At 42.2% G+C, this 25,000-nt stretch overlaps 2 protein-coding genes across 3 annotated transcripts in view; both read right to left on the bottom strand.

The window, feature by feature from the left end:
* Positions 1 to 13,940, bottom strand: part of LOC128698966 (probable G-protein coupled receptor B0563.6) — a 150,884-nt gene extending 136,944 nt beyond the window's left edge. Inside the window, exon 1 of the mRNA XM_053791429.2 lies at positions 12,529 to 13,940. Within this exon, the coding sequence (XP_053647404.2) occupies positions 12,529 to 12,623 (95 nt within the window). The 5' untranslated portion in view covers positions 12,624 to 13,940. The remainder of the gene's footprint in view (positions 1 to 12,528) is intronic.
* Positions 13,941 to 15,238: 1,298 nt separating this feature from the next.
* LOC128698903 (phenoloxidase 2) overlaps positions 15,239 to 25,000 on the bottom strand; it is a 63,223-nt gene continuing 53,461 nt past the window's right edge. The window contains exons 13-15 of one of the 2 annotated variants that reach the window (XM_070096950.1): positions 19,558 to 19,674; positions 17,150 to 17,283; positions 15,239 to 16,326 (exon numbers count right to left, since the gene is read on the bottom strand). In XM_070096950.1, coding sequence (XP_069953051.1) covers positions 16,099 to 16,326; positions 17,150 to 17,283; positions 19,558 to 19,674 — 479 coding nt within the window. In that variant the 3' untranslated portion in view covers positions 15,239 to 16,098. Of the gene's footprint in view, positions 16,327 to 17,149; positions 17,284 to 17,355; positions 18,367 to 19,557; positions 19,675 to 25,000 lie in introns of those variants that run through there. The other variant, XM_070096951.1, reaches the window with a different exon arrangement.

Below are 25,000 nucleotides of genomic sequence, written 5' to 3'. Positions count from 1 at the left end.
TGATTTTTTCCATTGGGGTCCTTGAAGTTCCATTGGCACCGCAATGATCTTAGATAGATATCCCCAAATAACACAACACCAGTCCCCCAGTAACACAACACCAGTCCCCACGGAACCTCAGAGTTCCGTGGAGAGAGGTATAAAATAATATCATGTCGCGGCTCTCACAGCAGCAGTAGGCAACATGAGCCCGCACTGTAAACATCCTCTCGTGGTCTGATTGATTTGTTGAATTTTAGTATTTTTATTATTTAAGTTTAGTCAGGTAAACCATGTTTTACAGATTTATTATTGCTCTCAAGTTATGAAATTATTATTACTCTTGCAGTTGCTATTTCAGACAGTAACCATGTCTGAGTCTTGTGTTGGTGGACACAAATTACACATTTATAAGACATATTGTCATGTACTTAACATAGATTGTTGGTTGCAAAGAAGTAAACTCACAGTGAGGAATGGTAGAATTGGAAAATATTAAAGGCAAAATAAATTCGAGTTTTGCTGCTGTTGCATCTATTTCTTCTTGGTGGTGAGTAAAGAGTTAAGTACCACTATTGCCACTGATACGCGTTGTAAGATGAGGTGTAACATGTAATGGTGTAATAATGAACCTAACAGACTGTTTTGATATGAACAACTGTTGAATAAGACACGAAGATTATAATCATAACCATAAGCTGTGGGTCATCATATGACTAAGACCCGCGTCAGGAAACACTTGTCCTATTTCCTGACAAAAGAAAAGAAAATCTGCCAAACTCCATGAGAAGAAGAGTGCATTTGTGTATTCGTGTGTTAGCAACAATGCTTCTGTGGCTCCATACTGCGTTAGTACAGGTATAGCAATATTGCTTGTGTTTACTCGCTATGTATATGAATCATCTATCGAAGAAGCTATGCTTATTTGCAAACCTCTTTCTGTAGATGAATGGTTCAAAGAACCGACAAGTTGATAAATTAGACACATGTGCAGCATTTGGGTATCTTTAATGAGGAAACGTTTCGCCACACAGTGGCTTCATCAGTCCATACAAAGGAGAATGGTGAAAAAATATTCAATTTGATCAGTTCGTTTACGAAGAAATATGGAATGTCTTGTTATTTATGTTCCAGTATATGCACTGATGGTAGGGAAAAACGTCAGGTGCTGCGGCATGAAGGACAAAAATAGCTCTACATTTTTAGCATAAATGTTGTTATCATCATTGTTATGTAGTTGTACAGTCATGCGCTGCATAACGACGTTTCGCTCAACGACGGACTGCATATACGACGGTAGTGTAAACAAACCTACTCTGCTGTCAATCACACAGTACATAATACTTGATAGTGATAATGATAATAAACAACTATGTTACTGGTTTATGTATTTACCATACTGTAGTTTGCATCGTTATTCTAGAGCGTACTCTTTCTACTTATTAAAAAAATTTACTGTAAAACAGTATGGGGTGTTACCCCGGCAGCAGCCTCATACATCTCGTATTTACATCATCTCTTGATAGCATCATTTTCCTTTGTACTTGATTTAATCTTGTGTTTTGGTCATGATGCCCCCCAATCGTACAAAATCTACTGCTAATGTTGCCATAGCTGAAGAAGAGGCAAGAGAACAGGAAACTACAGAAGAAAAAGAAAAGCCCCAAAGAAAATTCACAGTGAAGGATTTACCAGAAGATTCTGCAGACCTCAACAAGCTCCTTAAAAAGTTTGAAAACATGGACCCCAAAACCAAAAGATTTTCATTGACAGAGAGGAATGTTCATGGTTCATTATTTGCTTACAAGCAAATATATGATCGACAAAATAAAGCATATAGCCTAGGTGTGCAGTAGGCTATACCATCTGGGTTTGTAAAAGTACTCTGTGACGTTCGCACAACGATGAAATCACCAAACTATACATTTCTTAAAACCTTCCCCCCCCTCAAGGAAGGTTCCTTGATGTTGGTGAGGGGCTCTTGATTTAGAGAATTGGATCTGTGCTCCAGTTCCCCGAATTAAGCCTGAATGCCTTCCACATCCCCCCCCCAGGCGCTGTATAATCCTCCGGGTTTAGCGCTTCCCCCTTGATTATAATAATAATAATTAAAACCTTCCCGTTGTTAAGCGACGTTTGACTGTAATTAAAATAACTCCACGAAAACTAAACTATGCACTCAGTGAGGTAGTCAAAAATGTCAATTTTACCAAAATCCACTTAATTCCAGGATATTTATTGTACTGCATTGAAAAATTCGAATTTTTCACAAAGCTCTACAACTTCGTTGTCAAGTTCTATGACTATCTCGTAGAGACTTAAGTATCACTGCAATAATTATATACAATACCGACAGTTAATGAATAAGACATGTGCAACACCTGGTTATGTGCACATGTGTCACGGAAAGTCAATGTTGGATCAGTTTTACGAGTTGCAAGAAGACATATTTTTTAATAAGAGTTTTTTCTTAACTAGCCCACAATTTAAGTAAGAAATATTGGATACAGAAAGTTACATACTTTGTGGAAAATACTGTATATATTTTCCGGAAATACGGTAATTTATAGGTAAATAGATGCCCTATATTGTATTTTTAAAAGAAGTATGTTATCGAAAATGGGAAACCTGCGGCTGGGGGGCTCAGTCGCCATTTTGTTTTGAATGAGCCAAGTAAACGTTAGTGTAACGGGAAGAATTTTTCGTGCTCTAGAGGTTAAAATTGGGTTGACACCTCTCAAATAGGAGGCGAAATTGTTGGATGTGCAGTCCTGCATAACTTGAGATATCAGGCGACTGAATAAGACAGCTCCAGGAACCTCAGGTAAGTCTGTTATGTTATAACTCTGGCCAGTTGTTATTTTCATGTATAGACTGAGGTTTTCTGAGTATGATGCACATTAATCTCCAGTCAAATTGGTGAGTGTTATGATTAAGATATATTCTCCTTCTGTTATATAAATGTGTATATACTATAATCCTTTTTTAATTTTAATATACAGTCCACAAATTTATATATTTACCAGCATTCCTGGTGATGTATATTTCATTTAATTAATAGGTCCAGAGCAACTTGTGGATATGACAGTGGTAGGTATCGAAGGGGGACATTTGCGACCTAGGTGTCCCAAATTCCTACCTGTCTAACTGAAAAATAATAATTATCTATGTTCATTTACTGTTATGTATATAATGATACATTCAGATAAATGCAATTTTCCACATAATTGGTGGCTGATATGTTTACATATCTTCATGAACTTAATATTTCAGTGTAAGGTATTAATATAACTAGTTTCAAAATTTGGAATAAAACAGATACAACAGAAACTCAGATTTTGGCCCGAGTAAGATTCTATGAAAAATCTCCCCTCAAGGAAGGTTCCTTGATGTTGGTGAGGGGCTCTTGATTTAGGGAATTGGATCTGTGCTCCAGTTCCCCGAATTAAGCCTGAATGCCTTCCACATCCCCCCCCCAGGCGCTGTATAATCCTCCGGGTTTAGCGCTTCCCTCTTGATTATAATAATAATATGAAAAATCTCAAGTACTTTCCAAATCTCGGAGATTTTTCCTATTTGATAAAATTCCCTCTCAAGGAAAACATAAAAATTTTAGTGATACATATATCTAATTTTCGAAACAAAATTAGGGAACACATTCCTCCTCCAATCAAAACAGTAAACCAACCTCGTAATTCTTCCCCGCAGCTGTAACTGTCTAGAACCCAGACTACCAAGAGACGAAATAACTTGCAGATATTTTGACTAATGTCATTTTAAAAACAAAATTTCATCACGTTGAATTTATTTGTTTCTAGATTCAGATGAGAAAATAATATAGTAAAGTTGCCACACCAGTCTTGAAATATCTTGCTGGTTTTGTAACATATCTGCGAGACTTCCCATCTATACGAAGACAGAAAGCAAGTATAGAAGTAAGCTGAAAATATAAATTTATATAAATTAATGTCTTATTTTTCTTATAGGTGAGAAAATTGTTTACAAAAGTTCAGTAACATCTGGAGGTTTCAAACCAAACGGAAAATGCGTTCATAAGTTATCACAAGGAAACTGCTGCATTATTTTCATGTATAAAATTTTCCTGAACAGTCCAGTAGTAATCCGAACATTCCCCTTAATACTGAAATAGTATTGGAAGTTTGAAGCCCATCCCAACAAGCGTTCTCAAGTTATGGCAACGAAACCTTGGTGGAAGAGAACTCTCGCAAGCATTATAGGTTTGCCTTCTCAGGGAGGATATCTGGTAATATATACACAACCCGCAAATAGGAGAGAGAAGCTTACAACGACGTAGGCGAGGGGGACAGGGACGGGACCAAGAGAGGAAGAAAAAGAAGTATTAGTAGTGGTAAGGATGGTAGTGGAAGTAATAGTAATAGAAGTGGTAGTAGAAAGTAAGGAGAGTAATATTAGTGGCACCAGAGATAGAAAGGAAGTGAAGGGTGAAGGGAGGCAATAGTAATGGTAGTAGCAATAGTAGTAGTAGCTGTAGTAATGGAGTGGTAGTATATCATTGTTTTTATGTTAAAATCCTCAGAGGAACATCACAATAGTGAGAAAATGTCCCAGAGTGAATATACCAGATTTACTAGTACAGTAAATTCACATGTAGGAGTTTATTTGACGTGACTCAAGGTTAGTTAGGCAGAAAACAAACAAAATCGACGTTAAGCCTGCACGAAATGTTCTGTAGGACTATGGACTTTCAACAGACTCTCAAGTGTCATCCATTTCTGGATAAACGATATATTATGTTGAAATAAACTTGCATTGTACTTCATTGTATTGCATTGTACTGCATTAATACATATTGTACCGCATTATTGTGTATTGTACTGCAGTATATTGTACTGTAAAGATATACTACACACTGGTTTGAAGCTGAGTCTAGTATATCTGACAGTGTATTTGACAGGACTTTACTCTGGGACTCTACGTTCAGTGACGCAGCCTCAACTCATCATGAGAGATGTAACCATCTCTCAGCAACAGCTAACTCAGGTAATGAGTTTCAGAATATTGCAAAATTTGCAAAAAAAAAAATGGAATGAAGGGAAAACTTTAATACATTCATAGTTCAAAGTTAAATTAGTTTTTCGTCACACTGAACCTGCGTTACTTGTAATAATTGAGTTTTCAGGGGTCGAGCTTCAGCTCTTGAACCTGCCTCAACTTTTTTTTTCTATATTTTTTTATTACATCAATTAGAAAGCGTTAAACCCACAGGACAATATAGCGTCTGAGACATGGGAGGTAATAAGCTTTGATTCAAGGAAGAGAAGTGTAGCTCTAATTTCTTAGATCAAGAGCCTTTAGCACGGCATCAAGGTACCCTCTTCCTTGAAGGGTTATTTCTTTGAATAAGTTCCATAGTATTCACTCTGAACCCAAGACGTCAGGTAGATTCTATCGTCTCGTTTTAAACTCCATTAAAGAAATGCTTCTTCAAGTCTCTTATGATTTATATAGATATTCAACTGCCATTTGTATTCCCCAATTCTGATTCCTCTCTTAAAAGAATTTCTGTCCTTGGTATATTTTGCATGCCAGGGTCATGTTTCCTCTCTGAGTTCCTTTAGTGCCATGAGCACTGGCTTATACAATGTATCCTGGCAGCTCGTGTTCTAGTATGGAGGCTGGCCTCACGACTTTCTCGAGCATCACTGTCGGCCCGGTCCAAGACCAGGCCTCCCGATGGATCAGGGCCTGATCAACTAGGCTGTTACTGCTGGCCGCACGCAGTCCAACGTACGAGCCACAGCCCGGCTGATCCGGCAATGACTTCAGGTATCTGTCCAGCTCTCTCTTGAAGGCAGCCAGGGGCTTATTGGCAATTCCCCGAATGCTTGATGGGAGGCTGTTGAACAGTCTTGGGCCCCGGACACTTTTGGTGTTTTCTCTTAGTGTACCAATGGCGCCCTTACTTTTAATTGGGGGCATTTTGCATCGCCTGCCCAGTCTTTTACTTTCGTAGGGAGTGATTTCTGTGTGCAGATTTGGGACCATTCCTTCCAGGATTTTCTAAGTGTAGATTATGATATCTCTCTCCCTCCTGCGTTCCAACGAGTACAAGTCAAGTGCTTCCAAGCGTTCCCAGTAGTTAAGGTGCTTGACAGAACTTATACGTGCAGTAAAGGATCTCTGTACACTCTCTAGATCTGCAATTTCACCTGCTTTGAATGGAGATGTTAATGTATAGCAGTATTCCAGCCTAGAGAGAACAAGTGATTTGAAAAGGATCATCATTGGCTTGGCATCTCTCGTTTTGAACGTTCTCATTATCCATCCTATCATTTTCTTTGCACGTGCGATCGTGGCACTGTTGTGATCCTTGAAAGTGAGATCCTCAGACATTACTACTCCCAGGTCCCTTACATTATTTTTCCGCTCTATTGTATGGCCAGAGTTTGTAGTATACTCTGTTCTAGTTATTATCTCCTCTACTCTGGTGCTTTTTACTAGAATACAGGAGACACATTTCCCGGAGTGCCTCTCCCAGATTAGTAGGGCAAGAAATAGATGTACCATTATATCTAAAAGGCAGATTCAAATGTGCCTCTTTATAAGACGTAATTAACAATGCATCTCTTAACAATTTTACATGCAAAAAGTTGTGTTATGACTGAGGATATATAATCCTCATCGCAATAAAATCAGTCGCTGTCCGTAGCAGCTGCGAAAGTCAGACTACAACGGTGGCTAGCTGGGGGACAATAATAACATACAAAAGGTAATAAATATCCATTTCATAACTATTAGCCAGCTTGAAGGCTGGACAAATGAAGAGGTAACACAGCATCCCACACCCGACACGAATTACTTCGGGGAATGTAATAACGCAAGGCATTCAGCAGGAGAGTCACCCTGTTGCGGGATACGATCCTATAATTCACACGACATAATGAAGCTAAACCACTTTAATGAACCAGAGAAGCTGAGGATAGATATACAAGGAATGTGTCTAGACGTTAAACATTCCTACTTCCTCTTCCTACACTATGTAAACAAGTACCTCTAATGGGAGCTTTTACAGCCTTTATCCGTTATACTCTACTCTCAGATAATACACATACGAGACTCAATGGAACCTTGGGATGGACGAGTGCTCAGCTCAAGAGGCAGTAAACAAGCCCAGAGTTCTTCACACGTCGTCAGAAAAGTGATGTGTGAGGCGCTGCAAATTTTTTTATCCCCCCGGGCCACGGGTCTCACACAAAGTGCATCCTCAGTTCAACTTATCCCACCGTGTATCTGATACTTGCGTGGGGTTTAACAGAGACCAGTCACAGCACCCACGAGTCCTCCCCCTTTCCCCTTCTCCTTTAAACTTTGTCTCAGGACTCTACCAGGCAGTGAAGAAAATATTTATGTACAGTTGAGAATATTTATTGTAGGAAACGTTTCGCCACAAGTAAAGGTTCATTTAAGAAATGTCCTGAAGTGTACACGAGTGTTTATCCACAGTTGGTCGGTGTCACCATACCGCGGACAACTGCCAGATAGTGAACAATAGACAAGTTGCAGCACAGACTTTCATCAGTTAGTTTCGCTGTGTAGCTTCATAAAATAATGACTTGATAAAGCTCAGTAGAACGAAGCGTTGTCCAAATACACACGTATAAGTTTTTTTTTGTAAAGTAAAAGGACACAAGTGCAACTAATGTGACATTTATTGTGGCAACGTTTCGCTCTCCAGGAGCTTTATCAAGCCATTACAAACAATACATGGACACAGAGGGTATATAAAGGCTCAGAGTGAGGTGAATACTAGTGAGGTACCATTTCGATGTTCACTAGTGGTAGTAGTAGTAGTAGTAGTAGTAGTAGTAGTGGTAGTGACAAAAGTAATACAATATGGTAGAGCAATTAATTCGTACATGAGTAAAAGGATATAAAAGCTATTACTTGGGTAACATAAAAATAGGTTGGACAAATATATAAACTGGAATGAGGCAGCTTGTTTCAGTGTTCACTCTCTGTGCTTTGTGTAGTATAACAGGAGAGACTATGTGATGGCAGGGTTTACTGTTTTCAGGAGGATTCTTGCTAAGACTTCGGAGATGGTGAAGCTGCCGTTGTTTTGTTTAATTGTATTCGAAACAGCGATCAGTGCTGATTCAAGGCACTTGCGTGTGCGGAAATTATTTTCTTTTATCACTAATTGGGCGTCTCTGAATTTCATAAGATGATTGGTGGAATTTCGGTGTTGTACACAGGCGTTGTTTAAGTTGTCGTTCCTGCATGCGTATATGTGTTCATTGAGGCGGGTGTCGAGGTTTCTTGCTGTTTCACCTACGTAGATCTTGTCACAGCCTCCACAGGGTATAGTGTAAACTCCTGCATTGACTGGTTCGTGGTGCTTGGGTTTTGTCCTGGTTAGATCCTTTATTGAAGTGGTAGAAGCGATGGCGACTCTGGTGTTAGCTTGTGAAAGTACTTTTGAGACGTTTAGTGCAACCTGGCTGTTGGGAAGAATTATAACTTTGTTGGGAGCGGTGTTGATGCGTGGAGAATTGATGATCTGAAGAGCTCTTTTCTTGCAGTCTTTGATGAAAAAAGAAGGAAATTGTAACTCAGTGAATGTTTGGTGAATGTAAGTACATTCCTCGTCAAGAAACTCAGGACTACAAATTCGGTATGCTCTTAGGAAAAACCCGATGATGATGCCTCTTTTGGTCTTGGTATCTTGACTGGAATAGAAGTGTGTGAGATCATTTTTATTGGTGGGTTTCCGATAAACTTGAAATCTTAGGTTGTTGTCTACTTTGTGAATGAGGACGTCGAGGAAAGGTAGCTTGTCATTGGACTCTTCTTCTAGTGTAAACTGGATCGCTGGTTCAACTGCGTTGAGCCTTGCCTGAAGATCCCGTACATCAAAACGTTTTGGAGTTATTACGAGGACATCGTCCACGTAACGCAACCAAGTGACGCTTGAAGGGATGATGTTGGCGAAGTGTTCGGACTCTAGGTGTTCCATGTATAAGTTGGCTAGGACGGCACTTATTGGGGACCCCATTCCCATGCCGTAGGTTTGTTTGTAGAGCTTGTTATTGAAGGAAAAACAGTTGAAGTTAACACAGAGTTCAATCAAGTCAACAAAATCTCCGGGAGGTAAAGGAAGATTAAGGTCCTGGTTGACTTTACGTCGTAGAACCTCGATGGCTTTTTTGGTAGGTACTTTTGTGAAGAGGGAAGTCACATCCAAACTGCTTAGTTTCTTGTTACGGATGGAGAGGTTACGGATGCGGTTGAGAAGGTCGCCTGAGTGTTTAAGATGAGCGGGGCTGATGGTCCCCAGAAGGCAGGAAAGATGTTTGGCAAGAACTCCGGCTAGTTTGTGTGGAGCACTGCCTATTCCTGACGTGATTGGTCTGAGAGGAATATTGTGTTTATGGGTCTTGGGTAAACCATACATGTGTGCTGGTTTAGGGTTGCTTGGTAACAAGTACAGAAGTTTCTTCCCTTCTCTAGTGCGTTTGAGTATTTGTCTGGTTTTGTATAGAAAGTCTTTGGTGAGCGTCTCCCACTGTTGAGTGCTGATGGGTTCGTATGTAGATTGATCATTCAAAAGGTCCATCATTTTAGTGTTGTAGTCACTGGTGTTGAGTATGACGACTCCACCTCCTTTGTCGGCGGTGGTGACGATAATGTTGGGGTCGTTGGCGAGGTCCTTAAGGGCAGTGATGTATCTTCTAGGAAGATTAGAAGAAGAAGGTTCACATAAAGCTGCAGTGAGAAGGCCCTGTATATAACCTTTGAAACTGCAAGGAATATGAGGGCCAGTCTTCAGATTGACCAACACACTGCTGAGCATATTCTCAGCACAGTCACCACAGCTAACCTCCAACAAAAGTACCTACCAAAAAAGCCATCGAGGTTCTACGACGTAAAGTCAACCAGGACCTTAATCTTCCTTTACCTCCCGGAGATTTTGTTGACTTGATTGAACTCTGTGTTAACTTCAACTGTTTTTCCTTCAATAACAAGCTCTACAAACAAACCTACGGCATGGGAATGGGGTCCCCAATAAGTGCCGTCCTAGCCAACTTATACATGGAACACCTAGAGTCCGAACACTTCGCCAACATCATCCCTTCAAGCGTCACTTGGTTGCGTTACGTGGACGATGTCCTCGTAATAACTCCAAAACGTTTTGATGTACGGGATCTTCAGGCAAGGCTCAACGCAGTTGAACCAGCGATCCAGTTTACACTAGAAGAAGAGTCCAATGACAAGCTACCTTTCCTCGACGTCCTCATTCACAAAGTAGACAACAACCTAAGATTTCAAGTTTATCGGAAACCCACCAATAAAAATGATCTCACACACTTCTATTCCAGTCAAGATACCAAGACCAAAAGAGGCATCATCATCGGGTTTTTCCTAAGAGCATACCGAATTTGTAGTCCTGAGTTTCTTGACGAGGAATGTACTTACATTCACCAAACATTCACTGAGTTACAATTTCCTTCTTTTTTCATCAAAGACTGCAAGAAAAGAGCTCTTCAGATCATCAATTCTCCACGCATCAACACCGCTCCCAACAAAGTTATAATTCTTCCCAACAGCCAGGTTGCACTAAACGTCTCAAAAGTACTTTCACAAGCTAACACCAGAGTCGCCATCGCTTCTACCACTTCAATAAAGGATCTAACCAGGACAAAACCCAAGCACCACGAACCAGTCAATGCAGGAGTTTACACTATACCCTGTGGAGGCTGTGACAAGATCTACGTAGGTGAAACAGCAAGAAACCTCGACACCCGCCTCAATGAACACATATACGCATGCAGGAACGACAACTTAAACAACGCCTGTGTACAACACCGAAATTCCACCAATCATCTTATGAAATTCAGAGACGCCCAATTAGTGATAAAAGAAAATAATTTCCGCACACGCAAGTGCCTTGAATCAGCACTGATCGCTGTTTCGAATACAATTAAACAAAACAACGGCAGCTTCACCATCTCCGAAGTCTTAGCAAGAATCCTCCTGAAAACAGTAAACCCTGCCATCACATAGTCTCTCCTGTTATACTACACAAAGCACAGAGAGTGAACACTGAAACAAGCTGCCTCATTCCAGTTTATATATTTGTCCAACCTATTTTTATGTTACCCAAGTAATAGCTTTTATATCCTTTTACTCATGTACGAATTAATTGCTCTACCATATTGTATTACTTTTGTCACTACCACTACTACTACTACTACTACTACTACTACTACTACTACCACTAGTGAACATCGAAATGGTACCTCACTAGTATTCACCTCACTCTGAGCCTTTATATACCCTCTGTGTCCATGTATTGTTTGTAATGGCTTGATAAAGCTCCTGGAGAGCGAAACGTTGCCACAATAAATGTCACATTAGTTGCACTTGTGTCCTTTTACTTTACATATTGTCGGTAATTCTACCAACTTTATTACAAGTTTTTTTTTGCAACGCGTCTTTCTTCACTATTGTCGCCAGTACTCAAGTTGGATCCAACTACTAAGTAATGATCCTCTTTTTTGTATGGGGTGTTGATGTGGTAGGTCAGCGGATGCTTAAACCACTTCACGAGACCTGACAGTAACCATATTATACAGACACTTCGATGTGGTGGAATTTCGAACGAAGTACCAGGTTCAGGTAGGTTTGCCAGGACGGGTACTAGCCCGGGTCTTCTCCAACGAAGTGGCACCACCATCAGCAATGACCTGGACCAAGTCTACAACCAAGCCCAAGCTTGCCACCCAGGAAATAAGACGTGTGATATCATTAGCAAAGAAATGCAAGTGTGATCAACCTGGAGTGCTGAGACAGCCGAACTCGAGATAGAGGCGATGGTGGCGCCAGTTTTGCAGTGGGATGCACAGGAAACACTGAACCCGCCATACACATGCAATATCATGTAGACTCGGAGATAAGCATGGTTTGTTTAGAAAATATTGGTTCATAATTTGCTATGTTTGTCTATATCAGTAGACCAGTTATAACTGAACCATCATCCCAAATGAAGAATATATTAGCTTAAACCATACCACGGGCGGGATTAGAACCCGTGATGGTTTGGTTTATATGGTTTGTTTGCAATCGTGTCATTACGATTTCGTGAGTCATATTAGATTACACAAATAACCCGCACATAGGAGATTGAAACTTAAGACGACGTTTAGGTCCGACTTTGGCCATTAACTAGACACAGTTAATTTATTACATTCATTAGTTTACGCATTTTTTAAGAGCTATTTACCTCATTAATTAAATCAGAATTGCATACAGTGTTCATGACTATCACAGGATATGTACGACTCGAGATATATATCTCAGTACATGTATGCTAAGAGTTCACCTTGCTTCAGATGTTTTCTTCAGTTCTACTTGATGGACTTATAAAGGGTTGACACGCCTTTGAAATTATTGTTTTAGCGAGTCACTAGATAAGATTAAAAGATGGGGAAACAAGTTTGGGGGTTATGAGTATACCCAACCCCTCCAGTTTAGTAAATTAACATCAACATCATATAAGGTCCTGACCTGATCATCTTACTGGGGATGTAGTTGGCTGACACGTAGTTGTAGGTGACGACGTGGGTAGGTGGTAGATTGGCCTCACACCCACACGCCCTCATCCTGCCCAAGCGTCTCTACCACACACACACAAGTATCCACACGCCCATTGACTCTGAATCCACACTTCAACCTCCTTGCTGGGGGCACCTTGCTTGTTCATTTATTGGTTGTCTGGGACCTGGCTGGGTATTGATGATGGCTCGTAAGTGGGTGATGGTGTGGGCCCATCAGCAGGTCCGTGTGTAGGTAGTAATAGTGTGGAGTGGATGAGTGTTTGTCAGGGCTCGGTGCTAGATTTCGGTGCGGCACGTTTGTGTGTGCACTACTGATGTGACCAAGTATATGGTGCGGCCCTCCGTGTGCGTACACCACTGGCGTGGCCAATATATGAAGTTAATTACAGTAGTTTGTTAGATTTATAGCTTAGCGATGCACGTGAACTATGAGGGCTGCCTAAACTATAATCGCTGCATATTTTTATCCTCAGAATGGAATGAAGGTAAACTCTCAAGTGTATATACACTGGAAGACACATGCGCCTCGATGTGTGTGGGTACGTCAGTGCTGGTGCCCTTAGTCACCAGGGCACCATTACCTTCACCACTTCATCAACACATCACCACCTGACGCTCCGCCGTCACCTCACTGAATGTTCATTGTTCAGTCCGTCCAGAGGGAAAGAAATGTAAACAAATGTCTCCCTCCCCCCCATGTATCGCTGTCATTCGGGCCGTGTAGGCTGATAAATCATCGGGGGCGATGCCCCCCCCGGACTCAACAATACCAGGTCATCAGGTACACCCACTTGTTGACAAGTCACTCGTTAACGCTAGTGTTACTTACCTATATTCCTTTTTTTATCACTTAACACTGTTTATTCTCGCTTGCTAATGATTTATTTTACTATCATTCTATTTATCGTCCCTGAACACAAATATGCTACAGATAAATGTCTATAGAGCATCAGTGTCTCACTTGCTTTAAAGGTTTGAGCTTTTTCAATCACTTGGTATCCAGATGTGTATCTGCTTCCTCATGTTTTCCATAATGCTTACAAAATGAACTTAAGAGGTGTTAAACGTGTTTTTTTTTTCTCTCCCGCCACATATTCTTATCAGCATGTCAACATATTTTATCTGAAACGAGTTGTCAGTTATTTTTTCCCCTCAATAGGGCAGAAAACTGTGAGATATATTGTGTTTTTTCTTGGTAGGTGGTGAGTGAGGTACACAAGGTGTGGAGGTTGCTTGTGCGAGTAACACACTGAAGGTAGTGTATGGTGTGTGTATGTGTGTACCTCCCACCTGCTGCTGCTGCCTCACACACGGCCACACTGACCCATACACCGTCCTCACTGCTCTCACCCTGCCCCTCTACACCCCCTCACAGCTCTCACCCCGCCCCTCCACACCCATCACAGCTCTCACCCCACCCCTCACTCCTCTCACCCCGCCCCTACACACCCATCACAGCTCTCACCCCACCCCTCACTCCTCTCACCCCGCCCCTCACTCCTTTCACCCCCGCCCCTACACATCCCTCACTCCTCTCACTCCGCCCCTCTACACCCCCTCACAGCTCTCACCCTCCCCTCACTCCTCTCACTCCGCCCCTACACACCCCTTCACAGCTCTCACCCCGGTCTTACACACCCCCGTCACAGCTCTCACCCCACTCCTCTCACCCCGCCCCTCCACACCCCTCACAGCTCTCACCCCGCCCCTCCACACCCCCTCACAGCTCTCACCCCGCCCCTACACACCCCATCATAGCTCTCACCCCGCCCCTCCACACCTCTCACTCCACATCCCCTCACAGCTCTCACCCCGCCCCTCCACATCCCTTCACAGCTCTCATCCCACCCGTCCACACCTCCCACTCCTCTCACCCCGCCCCTCCACACCCCTCACTCCTCTCACCCCGCCCCTCCACACCCCTCTCTGCTCTCACCCCACCCCTCCACACCCCTCACTCCTCTCACCTCGCCCCTCCACACCCCTCACTCCTCTCACCCCGCCCCTCCACACCCCTCACTCCTCTCACCCCGCCCCTCCACACCCTTCACTCCTCTCACTCCGCCCCTCTACACCCCCTCACAGCTCTCACCCCCCCTCACTCCTCTCACCCCGCCCCTCCACACCCCTCTCTGCTCTCACCCCGCCCCTCCACACCCCTCACTCCTCTCACTCCGCCCCTCTACACCCCCTCACAGCTCTCACCCCCTCACTCCTCTCACCCCGCCCCTCCACACCCCTCTCTGCTCTCACCCCGCCCCTCCACACCCCTCACTCCTCTCACTCCGCCCCTCTACAGCTCTCTCCCCCCTCACAGCTCTCTCCCCCCTCACTCCTCTCACCCCGCCCCTCCACACCCCTCACTCCTCTCACCCCGCCCCTCCACACCCCTCACTCCTCTCACCCCGCCCCTCCACACCCCTCACTCCTCTCACCCCACCCTTCCACATCCCATACCCTTAATTGGTAACAATCAAAAGTATAATAATTAATTCAAGAACACAAACACGGAGTCTTGAGTGACTACGCTACAACGATCTTTCCATTTGGTATACAAACCTTAGTCACAAACTTGGGTGTTTCAACGCTAAGAAAAACTGACAGAAATGACACAGATAACTGATAAATTAAGGAAGTACTGTTGAAATGAGTATACTGAATATAATATAACAAATATTTATTTTATAAAGCAAACATTAAAAATTCGAATAGCACATTCAATATTATACTCATCTTCCCAGTCAGTATTATTTCCCTATATAAAGAATTGATTGTGTATTTAATTTAGATAAAATTATTAATTTCATACAGTACTGTGAAAAAAAAAAATACATTTTAATTTGGTCACGTACATTAGCCATTATACCACCATTGTGCCTCCAATATTATCACTACTCAATCTTCCAGGACATCCATTTATCTTAACACTTACTGCCACATTCCACTGTTATATTTATTACTCCATATTCATTTCATCTTCGCTAAATTCACTCCACTACACTCAACAACATTCCATCATCATTACACTTAGAAGTATTATTATATTCTCCGTCACCACACTCAGTCCACAGGAGGCTACAGGAGTGGATGGACGAGGTAGACAGAGAAGGAGGGAGAAAGCAGATGGAGGAATGGATAGAGGGAAGGTAGAGATGGAGGTAAAGGAAGGAATGAGAGATTCAAAACAGAGGCAGTTATAAAAGCCTAGATTCAAATATTTTAAGGAAGGAAGTCAGTCGTTAATAAAGGTCTTGAGATACCGTGTTATATATATCATTTTGTACTGATGATGAGATACCTCCACTATCTACTTCTGGACCTTGATGAAAGCGACAGGTACCCCTATCACCAACGGTTGCAATACAACGAATAACGACAGATACCTTCACCATCTACTTCTCAAACTTGATGAAAATGAGAGGCATCCTTACTATCTACGTTTGAAATATACTACGAAAGTGACAGACACCTCAACTATGTATTTCTAGAACTTGAGGAAAGTGACAAACACGACAGATATCTACTTCTTGAGCTGGTTGTTGAGGAACGTGATAGTAATGTCAGTCAGAGATATGTTGCCCAGGCTAGCGTAATCAGCAACGGAGGTAACCATTTCATTATTGAGGATGGGAGGTGGGCGACGGTCGAAGGGGAAGCCCATGGGTCTCTTGTCAGGGTACTTAGCGTCCAGGATCCCACAGAAGGACACGGCATTGGCACATTTCCTGGGTCCTTTCGGCTCCTCCACCTGTCAAGAAGAGCAGGTCACCATTTGCAAGAAATAAGAGGATTAAGAGCATCTCAGTTGAAGATATGCTCCTGCCTTTCTCTTGTAAAATATGCTGGATATTGGGCAGGAGTTATTGAGGCTTAAGGAAGCCTTGCATGGTTGTTTTAGTAAATAAATATTTAGCTTTAAGAAGAGGCTTAGGTCTTATTGTTGATGTGTCTTCCACAAGAGACCTTTATGTCATCTACATGTTAAAATGTGTGACGATATAAAAATACCACAGTGAAAATAGAAAAAAAATCTGAGCGCTTTCATGTGCTTACACACGTCTTCAGAGGGAATATGTGCGTAAGCAAAGCGCTCTGATGTTTTTCCTATTTTCACTGTGGTATTTGTATATATTGACAATCACGCGATTATTGTGATCTCTTCCATGTGTGACGATAAAATGAAAGATAAGAAGGACCAACAGGAATTTTAAGATTATCTCCTAACTGAATACTGCACAAACTGAAACATGTGGAACTGTTTGTAGATACCGAAAAGTTGAGGGGAAAAAATGAGGCACTTTAATATTGTGTGAAAACTTTATGCATGACGACGATTAATTTACGAGCTTTTTTTAAGAAAAAAAATTATTGTATATAAAGAACTTTTGCTGTATATAAGTAACCTATTTTGCATTAAAGTGTTGCGTTTGAACCAACACAGTGAACGTATCAGTAGTCAACCACATGTGTACCAGTGATGGGTATCAGTAGTCAACCACTGGGACAATGACCCTGGTTTCCCACCCTCTTTAAATGAACAAACCCTCGTATTTTTCCTGCAGTAGAATTACCTTGTCCTTCTCATAGTCTGTGAGCATGACGAAGAGCTGGTAGGTCATGCCCTCTGGCTTGCCCCTGGGCAGCAACAGGTGCTCTGGCCACCCGCAGCCACAGAAGTTAAATTCGTTGTTCGCCGGTGGCGGCGCTGGCAGGAAAGAAGAGGAGATTGTGGATTAATATGGAGAGTTTGGCTGAGCGGTCAGCTGCTGCACCAAACGACCTATTGCAGGAGGTGTGTATTCATGCTGGCCAAGGGCTCATGATCCAAAGAAATGGAGCAACCCTGCCCTTTCTAGAACGACGCCTGATTAAATAAATGTTATTGAAAACAGTTTTTTTGCAGTGCAATACCTGTGCTTGTTGAATAAATTAAAATAATACCAAGATCTTCGATTTCGATTTCTAAGAATGTCTCAAGGATCAGTTTACTAGGCAGGAGCGCACACCTTGTGCATGGTTTCCTTTACTAAACTTAAACCTATCGACTACACGAGCACCATTAAAGTTGCGTGTCACCTCTTCACCACCTGTCGAGACCCCCTTAAACAGGGATTAAACTGAACTTTCAGTGTATATACACTTCCCGGTGTATACATCCTGATCATTCTGCGTATCAATATAAAGCTTTACAAACAAAACATTTGATGACATATCACATGTGTTAACTACATCACTGGCTGTTGTAATATACTGGTATCACTACCTTTACAGTTAAAGTATCCTTATGTACATGTATCATTATTTCTACAAATTATCATTATCAAGTTACAGGAAATCCTGCGTATCTTTGGAAGTTGTTACCAACTTTGGTTACAACGTGCTAAACCATACTAATATGTCTGTTGTATTAATTCTGCTGTCTTGTAATATGATTTACTCTTAAGTTACAGTGTGTTTATCTTCTTTTCCACACACTTTACATTGTCTTTCCCCACTTGGAATTGCCACTTCAACCTGCCACATATATACAGGTAATCTAAACGAATTCTGGCCACCTGTCTCCACGCTTCTATTTCCACCTTTCCTACCATAAACATGCGTTTATTTATTATTCCTTATTGCAGTGCTCTGTACTCACTGTTTACTAACGTACCTCTCTTAATGAACTCATCTTCTACTCTTTTGACTTGTGTTTTCCTTGTAATCTGCTGCATTGTTTCTTCAAACCTGAAGTCTGTGTGTTCTTGCTGTGCTTCTACCTGTGTCAGTTCATCAGCTCTCTCACTGCCTGCGATGTTAACATTAGATGGTAGCCACACAAACTTTACTGAAATTTTGTAATTTTCTAACATGTTTCACTTGTCTTCTACGCTACTGCTAATCATACTGCTGAAGGTTTGACTAAAAAAAAAGGTTGACCCCTAAAATACAACTGAGTCGATCTTTTTCTAAACAACCTCTACGATTAATTGAAATGCAATTAATTCAGTCTGGGTTGAATATACCCAGCCGAGAACACTTACGCTTTTTTTAAGAACATAAGAATAAAGAATGAGCACTGCAACTGGCCTACTGACTGAAGCTAGGCAAGTCCAAGATGCATGACAATCTTCTGGTTTAAATCTAGAGTTAGCACTGATCCAGCAACACCACTCATAGGATCTAGCGAGCCATCGTTTAACCTCTTGTGGAGATCCTCCTCGCATTCAGTGTGTCGGTGACTGCATTCGACAACGTGTCTGTCTCATAATGAGCTTAATCAGCTTTACCTGTATCTCTCCTATTTTTTTTCATGCGATAGAGTTCATTACACAGGTCATAATAATTGAAGACTTAGACAGTTATAGTGTAAATAGTTTAGAAGACCGACAAGTTGAAGAATTAGACACTTTTGTAACATTTAGGAATCTTTTTTGTGGAAACGTTTCGCCAACAAGTGACTTCTTCAGTCCGGTACAGAGACGAATGACGAAATGTTTCCATAAAGAGCTTCAAATGTTGTAAAAGTGTCTAATTCTTAAAATTATCCAACCTTTCCTCTGATCTTTAGAAATAGGTGTAAGTGTAATCGGCCTATCAGTAATACTGCTAAAAGAGCAAAAGGGCACAATATTGTGACTGGAACAATACAAAATTAACCCGCACATAGGAGAGAGAGAAGCTGATAACGACGTTACGCTACGACTTGGACCATTTACAAGTCACAGTGACTTGTACATCAAAGTCGGACCGAAACGTCGTCATAAGCTTCTCTTTCCTAACACTTTACTTTGTCCCTTACCAGTTTGGCGCCAAAACCGGTATTTACCTGTCTTATTCTGTCATAAATGAACAATAGGTTAAGATTTAATCTTATGATACAAATTTCGGCAGTTCTAGGGCAGTTGAGAATTTTTTCTCATAATCTGACTGAACCTACTCAAGTTTGTCTCGTCAAGAATCATCAAAGACAACAATAGCCTTTAGAGTGTGTATTTACCTGAACCATCTGCAGCAGGTGGTGGACGAGGCCCCAGGTCCCTGAAGGTGAACTCATTGGGGTTGGTGATGGAGGAGTCCTTAGAGGCGCGCACAATCTGGTTCTTACCAGGCTTCACTGTTGATATGTCAGTGTATCAGGAATGGTAGTGCAGACAATATGTGGATAATGACACTTATGCACAGTTGAAGACGCTCCTCGGGGCGAAACGTTTCCTCAATGCCTTGAAACGTGCATTAGTGTCTTTATCTACAGCATTATAACAATTTACATTAAATTATGACATTATTTTAGCTAAGTAGTTTTGCTAAGAATTAAAGTGTGATTATTATTACGTTAAAAAACAACATTTTATTAAATAATTCTAGCATCAATAAAAACGTAACAGTGGATTACTGGAATAGGCCTACTACTCCATGTTAGGCAGGTCCAACTCGCATCCATCCACTCCCTTTCATGTACTATACATGTCCAGCCTATATATAAAGCTACTCAATGTTCTCACTTCAATGACATTACTTGGCAAATAAACCATTAATGACGAAGTCATTCAGAAGAAGCATACTCCAGATGTTTAATGGAAAATATTGTTGTATCATTTAGAAATTTAAACTGGTAAAATAGTGCTGACACACTCCACTAACAATGTCAATATTCTTTCAAGTATACAACATGAGTGTTTAAAATTTTGAAACCTACCAGACGAGGCATTCTGAGGAAATCTCGTGGAAACCGAAATAGGGAATAGGCCTTGTAAAACTGAATAAAGGCGCCTGTACATATCAGATGTTCCGTGGACTTTGTTTCCCGTGGTTATAGTTCACTATGGATAAAATGTTGAAGCCAATCCAATAAGGTGTTCAGTTGTGAAGAACGAAAACCTTTGGAGAAAGTTAGCGGAAGACAAGATAACTGTTCTTACTGGCAATAACTGGTGCCTACAACAACTGGATATCTTTAACATGACAAGATGGAAATTTGTCAGTTGTAACGTTAATTCTTTATCAGAGTCAAGGTCAAAAAACTAAAACCTTTTTTTTTTTTTTTTTCAAAATAGTCTCGCTGAAGCTGAATCTACATAAGCCAGTACAAACAAAATCATCAAGTTATTATAACTGTTAAAATCACTGTATTTCTTGTTAATAGTACTTTTTACAGGCAGGCCTGCAGTAGTCCAGTCGAAAATCCACTCCAGTCCTGGCCTATTTTTATATAATATTTTCGATTTTAATTAGTAACATATTTTACTTTAAGATTAAATATGGTGTCATGAATAGCAGAAGAACGAACTAGTTCGTGCGTCTCCTCCTGCTGTCCTCTCTAAATGTGGCTGATATGTTGAGGATAACTTTTCCTTTTGTCCAAATGACAACATTTTCAGACTTTTTTAGGCAAATTAAATCATTTTTAATCTTCTAACCAATTCGAATTCAATGGGAAATAGAAGGTGATTGTCCTTAACTTCATGTTCTGCTGACCAGTTCTTATGTCATGTTAAGACCAACAAGTGAAAATATCTGTAGTATAGTTTATATTTCTCCTGAGCTTCCTGTGTGTGTGTGTGTGTGTGTGTGTGTGTGTGTGTATGTGTGTGTGTGTGTGTGTGTGTATGTGTGTGTGTGTGTGTGTGTGTGTGTGTGTGTGCTTGGATATGTGTGTGTGTGTGTGTGTGTGTGTGTGTGTGTGTGTGTGTGTGTGTGTATGTGTGTGTGTGTGTGTGTGTGTACTCACCTAATTGTGGTTGCAGGGGTCGAGACTCAGCTCCTGGCCCCGCCTCTTCACTGATCGCTACTGTGTGTGTGTGTGTGTGTGTACTCACCTATTTGTACTCACCTATTTGTGGTTGCAGGGGTCGAGTCCTAGCTCCTGGCCCCGCCTCTTCACCGGTTGCTACTAGACCCTCTCTCTCCCCGCTCCATGAGCTTTATCAAACCTCGTCTTAAAACTGTGTATGGTTCCTGCCTCCACTACGTCATTTTCTAGGCTATTCCACTGCCTTACAACTCTATGACTGAAGAAATACTTCCTACTATCTCTCTGACTCATTTGTGTCTTCAACTTCCAATTGTGGCCTCTTGTTTCTGTGTCCCCTCCCTGGAACATCCTGTCCTTGTCCACCTTGTCTATTCCACGCAGTATTTTATATGTCGTTATCATGTCTCCCCTGACCCTCCTGTCCTCCAGTGTCGTCAGGCCGATTTCCCTTAATCTTTCTTCATAGGACATTCCCCTTAGCTCTGGAACTAACCTTGTTGCAAACCTTTGTACTTTCTCTAGTTTCTTGACGTGCTTTATCAAGTGCGGGTGGGTTCCAAACAGGTGCATACTCCAGTATGGGCCTGACATACACGGTGTACAGTGTCTTGAATGATTCCTTACTAAGGTGTCGGAATGCTTGTTCTCAGGTTTGCCAGGCGCCCATATGCTGCAGCAGTTATCTGATTGATGTGTGCTTCCGGAGACATGCTCGGTGTTATACTCACCCCAAGATCTTTCTCCTTGAGTGAGGTTTGCAGTCTTTGGCCACCTAGCCTATACTCTGTCTGTGGTCTTCTGTGTCCTTCCCCTATCTTCATGACTTTGCATTTGGCAGGATTAAATTCGAGAAGCCATTTGCTGGACCAGGTGTCCAGTCTGTCCAGGTCTCTTTGAAGTCCTGCCTGGTCCTCATCAGATTTAATTCTCCTCATTAACTTCACATCATCTGCAAACAGGGACACTTCTGAGTCTAACCCTTCCGTCATGTCGTTCACATATACCTAAAAATAGCACTGGTCCTAGGACCGACCCTCCCTGTGGGACCCCTGCTCTGTCACAGGTGCCCACTGTGATACATCATTACGTACCATGACTCGTTGTTGCCTCCCTGTCAGGTATTCTCTGATCCATTGCAGTGCCCTTCCTGTTATATGCGCCTGATGCTCTAGCTTCTGCACTCTCTTGTGAGGAACTGTGTCAAAGGCCTTCTTGCAGTCCAAGAAGATGCAATCAACCCACCCCTCTCTCTCTTGTCTTACTTCTGTTATTTTATCATAAAACTCCAGAAGGTTTGTGACACAGGATTTGCCTTCCGTGAATCCGTGCTGGTTGGCATTTATACTCCTGTTCCGTTCCAGGTGCTCCACCACTCTCCTCCTGATAATCTTCTCCATAATTTTGCATACTATACACGTCAATGACACAGGTCTATAGTTTAGTGCCTCTTTTCTGTCTCCTTTTTTTAAAAGAAAATGGGAACTACATTTGCTGTCTTCCATACCTCAGGTAGTTGCCCAGTTTCCAGGGATGTGTTGAAGATTGTGGTAAGTGGTACACACAACATATCTGCTCCCTCTCTAAGGACCCATGGAGAGATGTTGTCCGGTCCCATTGCCTTTGAGGTATCGATGTCCCTTAGCAGTTTCTTCACCTCCTCCTCATCTGTATGTATGTCGTCCAACACTTGTTGGTGTATTCCTTGTTGGTGTCCCCATCTGGTCTGTCCCCCCAGAGTCCTTCCTGTCTCTACTGTAAATACTTCCTTAAATCTCGTGTTGAGCTCCTCACATACCTCTTGATCGTTTCTTGTGAGTTCCCCACCTTCTTTCCTCAGCCTTATCACCTGGTCCTGACTGTTGTCTTCTTCCCAATGTGGCTATACAGCAGTTTCGGGTCAGATTTGACTTTCTTTGATGCTATGTCGTTTTCATACTGTCTCTGGGCCTCCCTCCTTATCTGCGCATACTCGTTTCTGGCTCTTCTACTAATCTCCTTGTTTTCCTGGGTCCTATGCCTCCTGTACCTTTTTCCATTCTCTTGTTGCACTTAGCTTTTGCCTCCCTACACCTTCGGTGCAAACCAAGGACCTGTCTTGGTCTTCCTATTATTTCTGTTTCCCTTGGGAACAAAACTTTCCTCTGCCTCCTTGCACTTTGTTGCCACATATTCCATCATCTCGTTTACTGATTTTCCTACCATTTCTCTGTCCCACTGAACCTCCTGCAGGAAGTTTCTCATACCTGTGTAGTCCCCCTTTTATAGTTTGGCCTGTCCCCTTCAGTTCCTGTTACCTTCTCCACTTGTAACTCTACTATATAGTCAAAACTCAGAACCACATGATCGCTAGCTCCAAGGGGCCTCTCGTAAGTGATGTCCTCGATGTCTGAACTGCTCAGGGTGAACACAAGATCCAGTCTTGCTGGCTCATCCTCCCTCCCCTCTCTCTGGTTGTGTCCCTGACATGTTGATGCATGAGGTTTTCAAGTACCACATCCATCATCTTTGCTCTCCATGTTTCGGGACCCCAATGTGGCTCCAGGTTTTCCCAGTCGATCTCCCTGTGGTTGAAATCGCCCATTACCAGTAACTTTGCTCTGCTCGAGTGAGCTCTTCTTGCCACCTCAGCCAGTGTGTCCACCATCACCCTGTTGTTTTCTTCTTCGTACTCTCTCTTGGCCTCCTGCAGTTCTGTGGTGGGTTATACATCACTCCAATGACTACTTTATGTTCTCCAGACTGAATTGTACCTACAATGTAGTCTCTTTCTCCAATCATGTCCATGCCTTCCATTTCCTCAAATCCCCATTGGTGTTTTATGAGCAGTGCAACCCCCTCCTCCCCCTCTACTCCTTCTATCTTTCCTCAGGATCTGATATCCTGTTGGGAAGATTGTGTCTGTTATTATCTCAGCGAGTTTTGTTTCTGTGACTGCTATGATGTCTGGGGATTTTTCACTGATTCTTTCACTCCACTCCTCATGTTTATTCATTATTCCATCCGCATTTGTGTACCAAACCTTTAGTTTCTTTTCTATCATTGTGGTCATGCAAGTATATTGGGGTTGGGGGAGGGAGAGCCTTCCTGTGGGGGCCTATATGGGGCTGTGGTGTAGGTGGGGTATGTGTTGATGGGGGGTGGGGTCAGAATGCCCATAAGGGACAGCTGTTGGGGTGAGGTTTGTGATATGGGGGTTGGTGGCAGAGGAACAGTGAGTGGGTTGGAGTATAGGTTGCTCAGTTGCGTTGGGAATGTCGCGGGTGGGAGGGGTCTTTTGGTGGGAGATTCTGTGGGGTGTGTTTGCCCTTCCTCCTGTGTCTGGGTCCTGCTCATTTTCATTGCTTCTCGTTCCTCCTTGCGTCTCTGTACCCTCTCTTTCAGTGTAGTCCTTTCTTCTTGTGTTCTGTCGCTGGTCGAGGTATACTCTCTGGTACCCCTCTTTGTCTCTCAGTCTTGCTTTCTCTTGCAGAATCCTGATTCGAACTGATTCTTCCTTGAAAGTTACTCTGACAGGCCGTATCCTTCCACTCGCAAACCACCCAATTCTCTGAAAATTTGTCACCTGGGTCATATTGCCCTCCCCTATTGTTTTCATGATGCCTTCAATCATTTTTTTCTCCTCCTGTTTTATTTCTTCAAAGTTGGCCCCCTTGGCTTCTTGGAGCCCGTGATACAAAAACTGACTGCT

Source organism: Cherax quadricarinatus, chromosome 55, assembly GCF_038502225.1.
Source record: "Cherax quadricarinatus isolate ZL_2023a chromosome 55, ASM3850222v1, whole genome shotgun sequence".
Classification (NCBI taxonomy): Eukaryota; Metazoa; Arthropoda; class Malacostraca; order Decapoda; family Parastacidae; genus Cherax; species Cherax quadricarinatus.
This window is presented reverse-complemented; position numbering and strand designations above follow the sequence as displayed.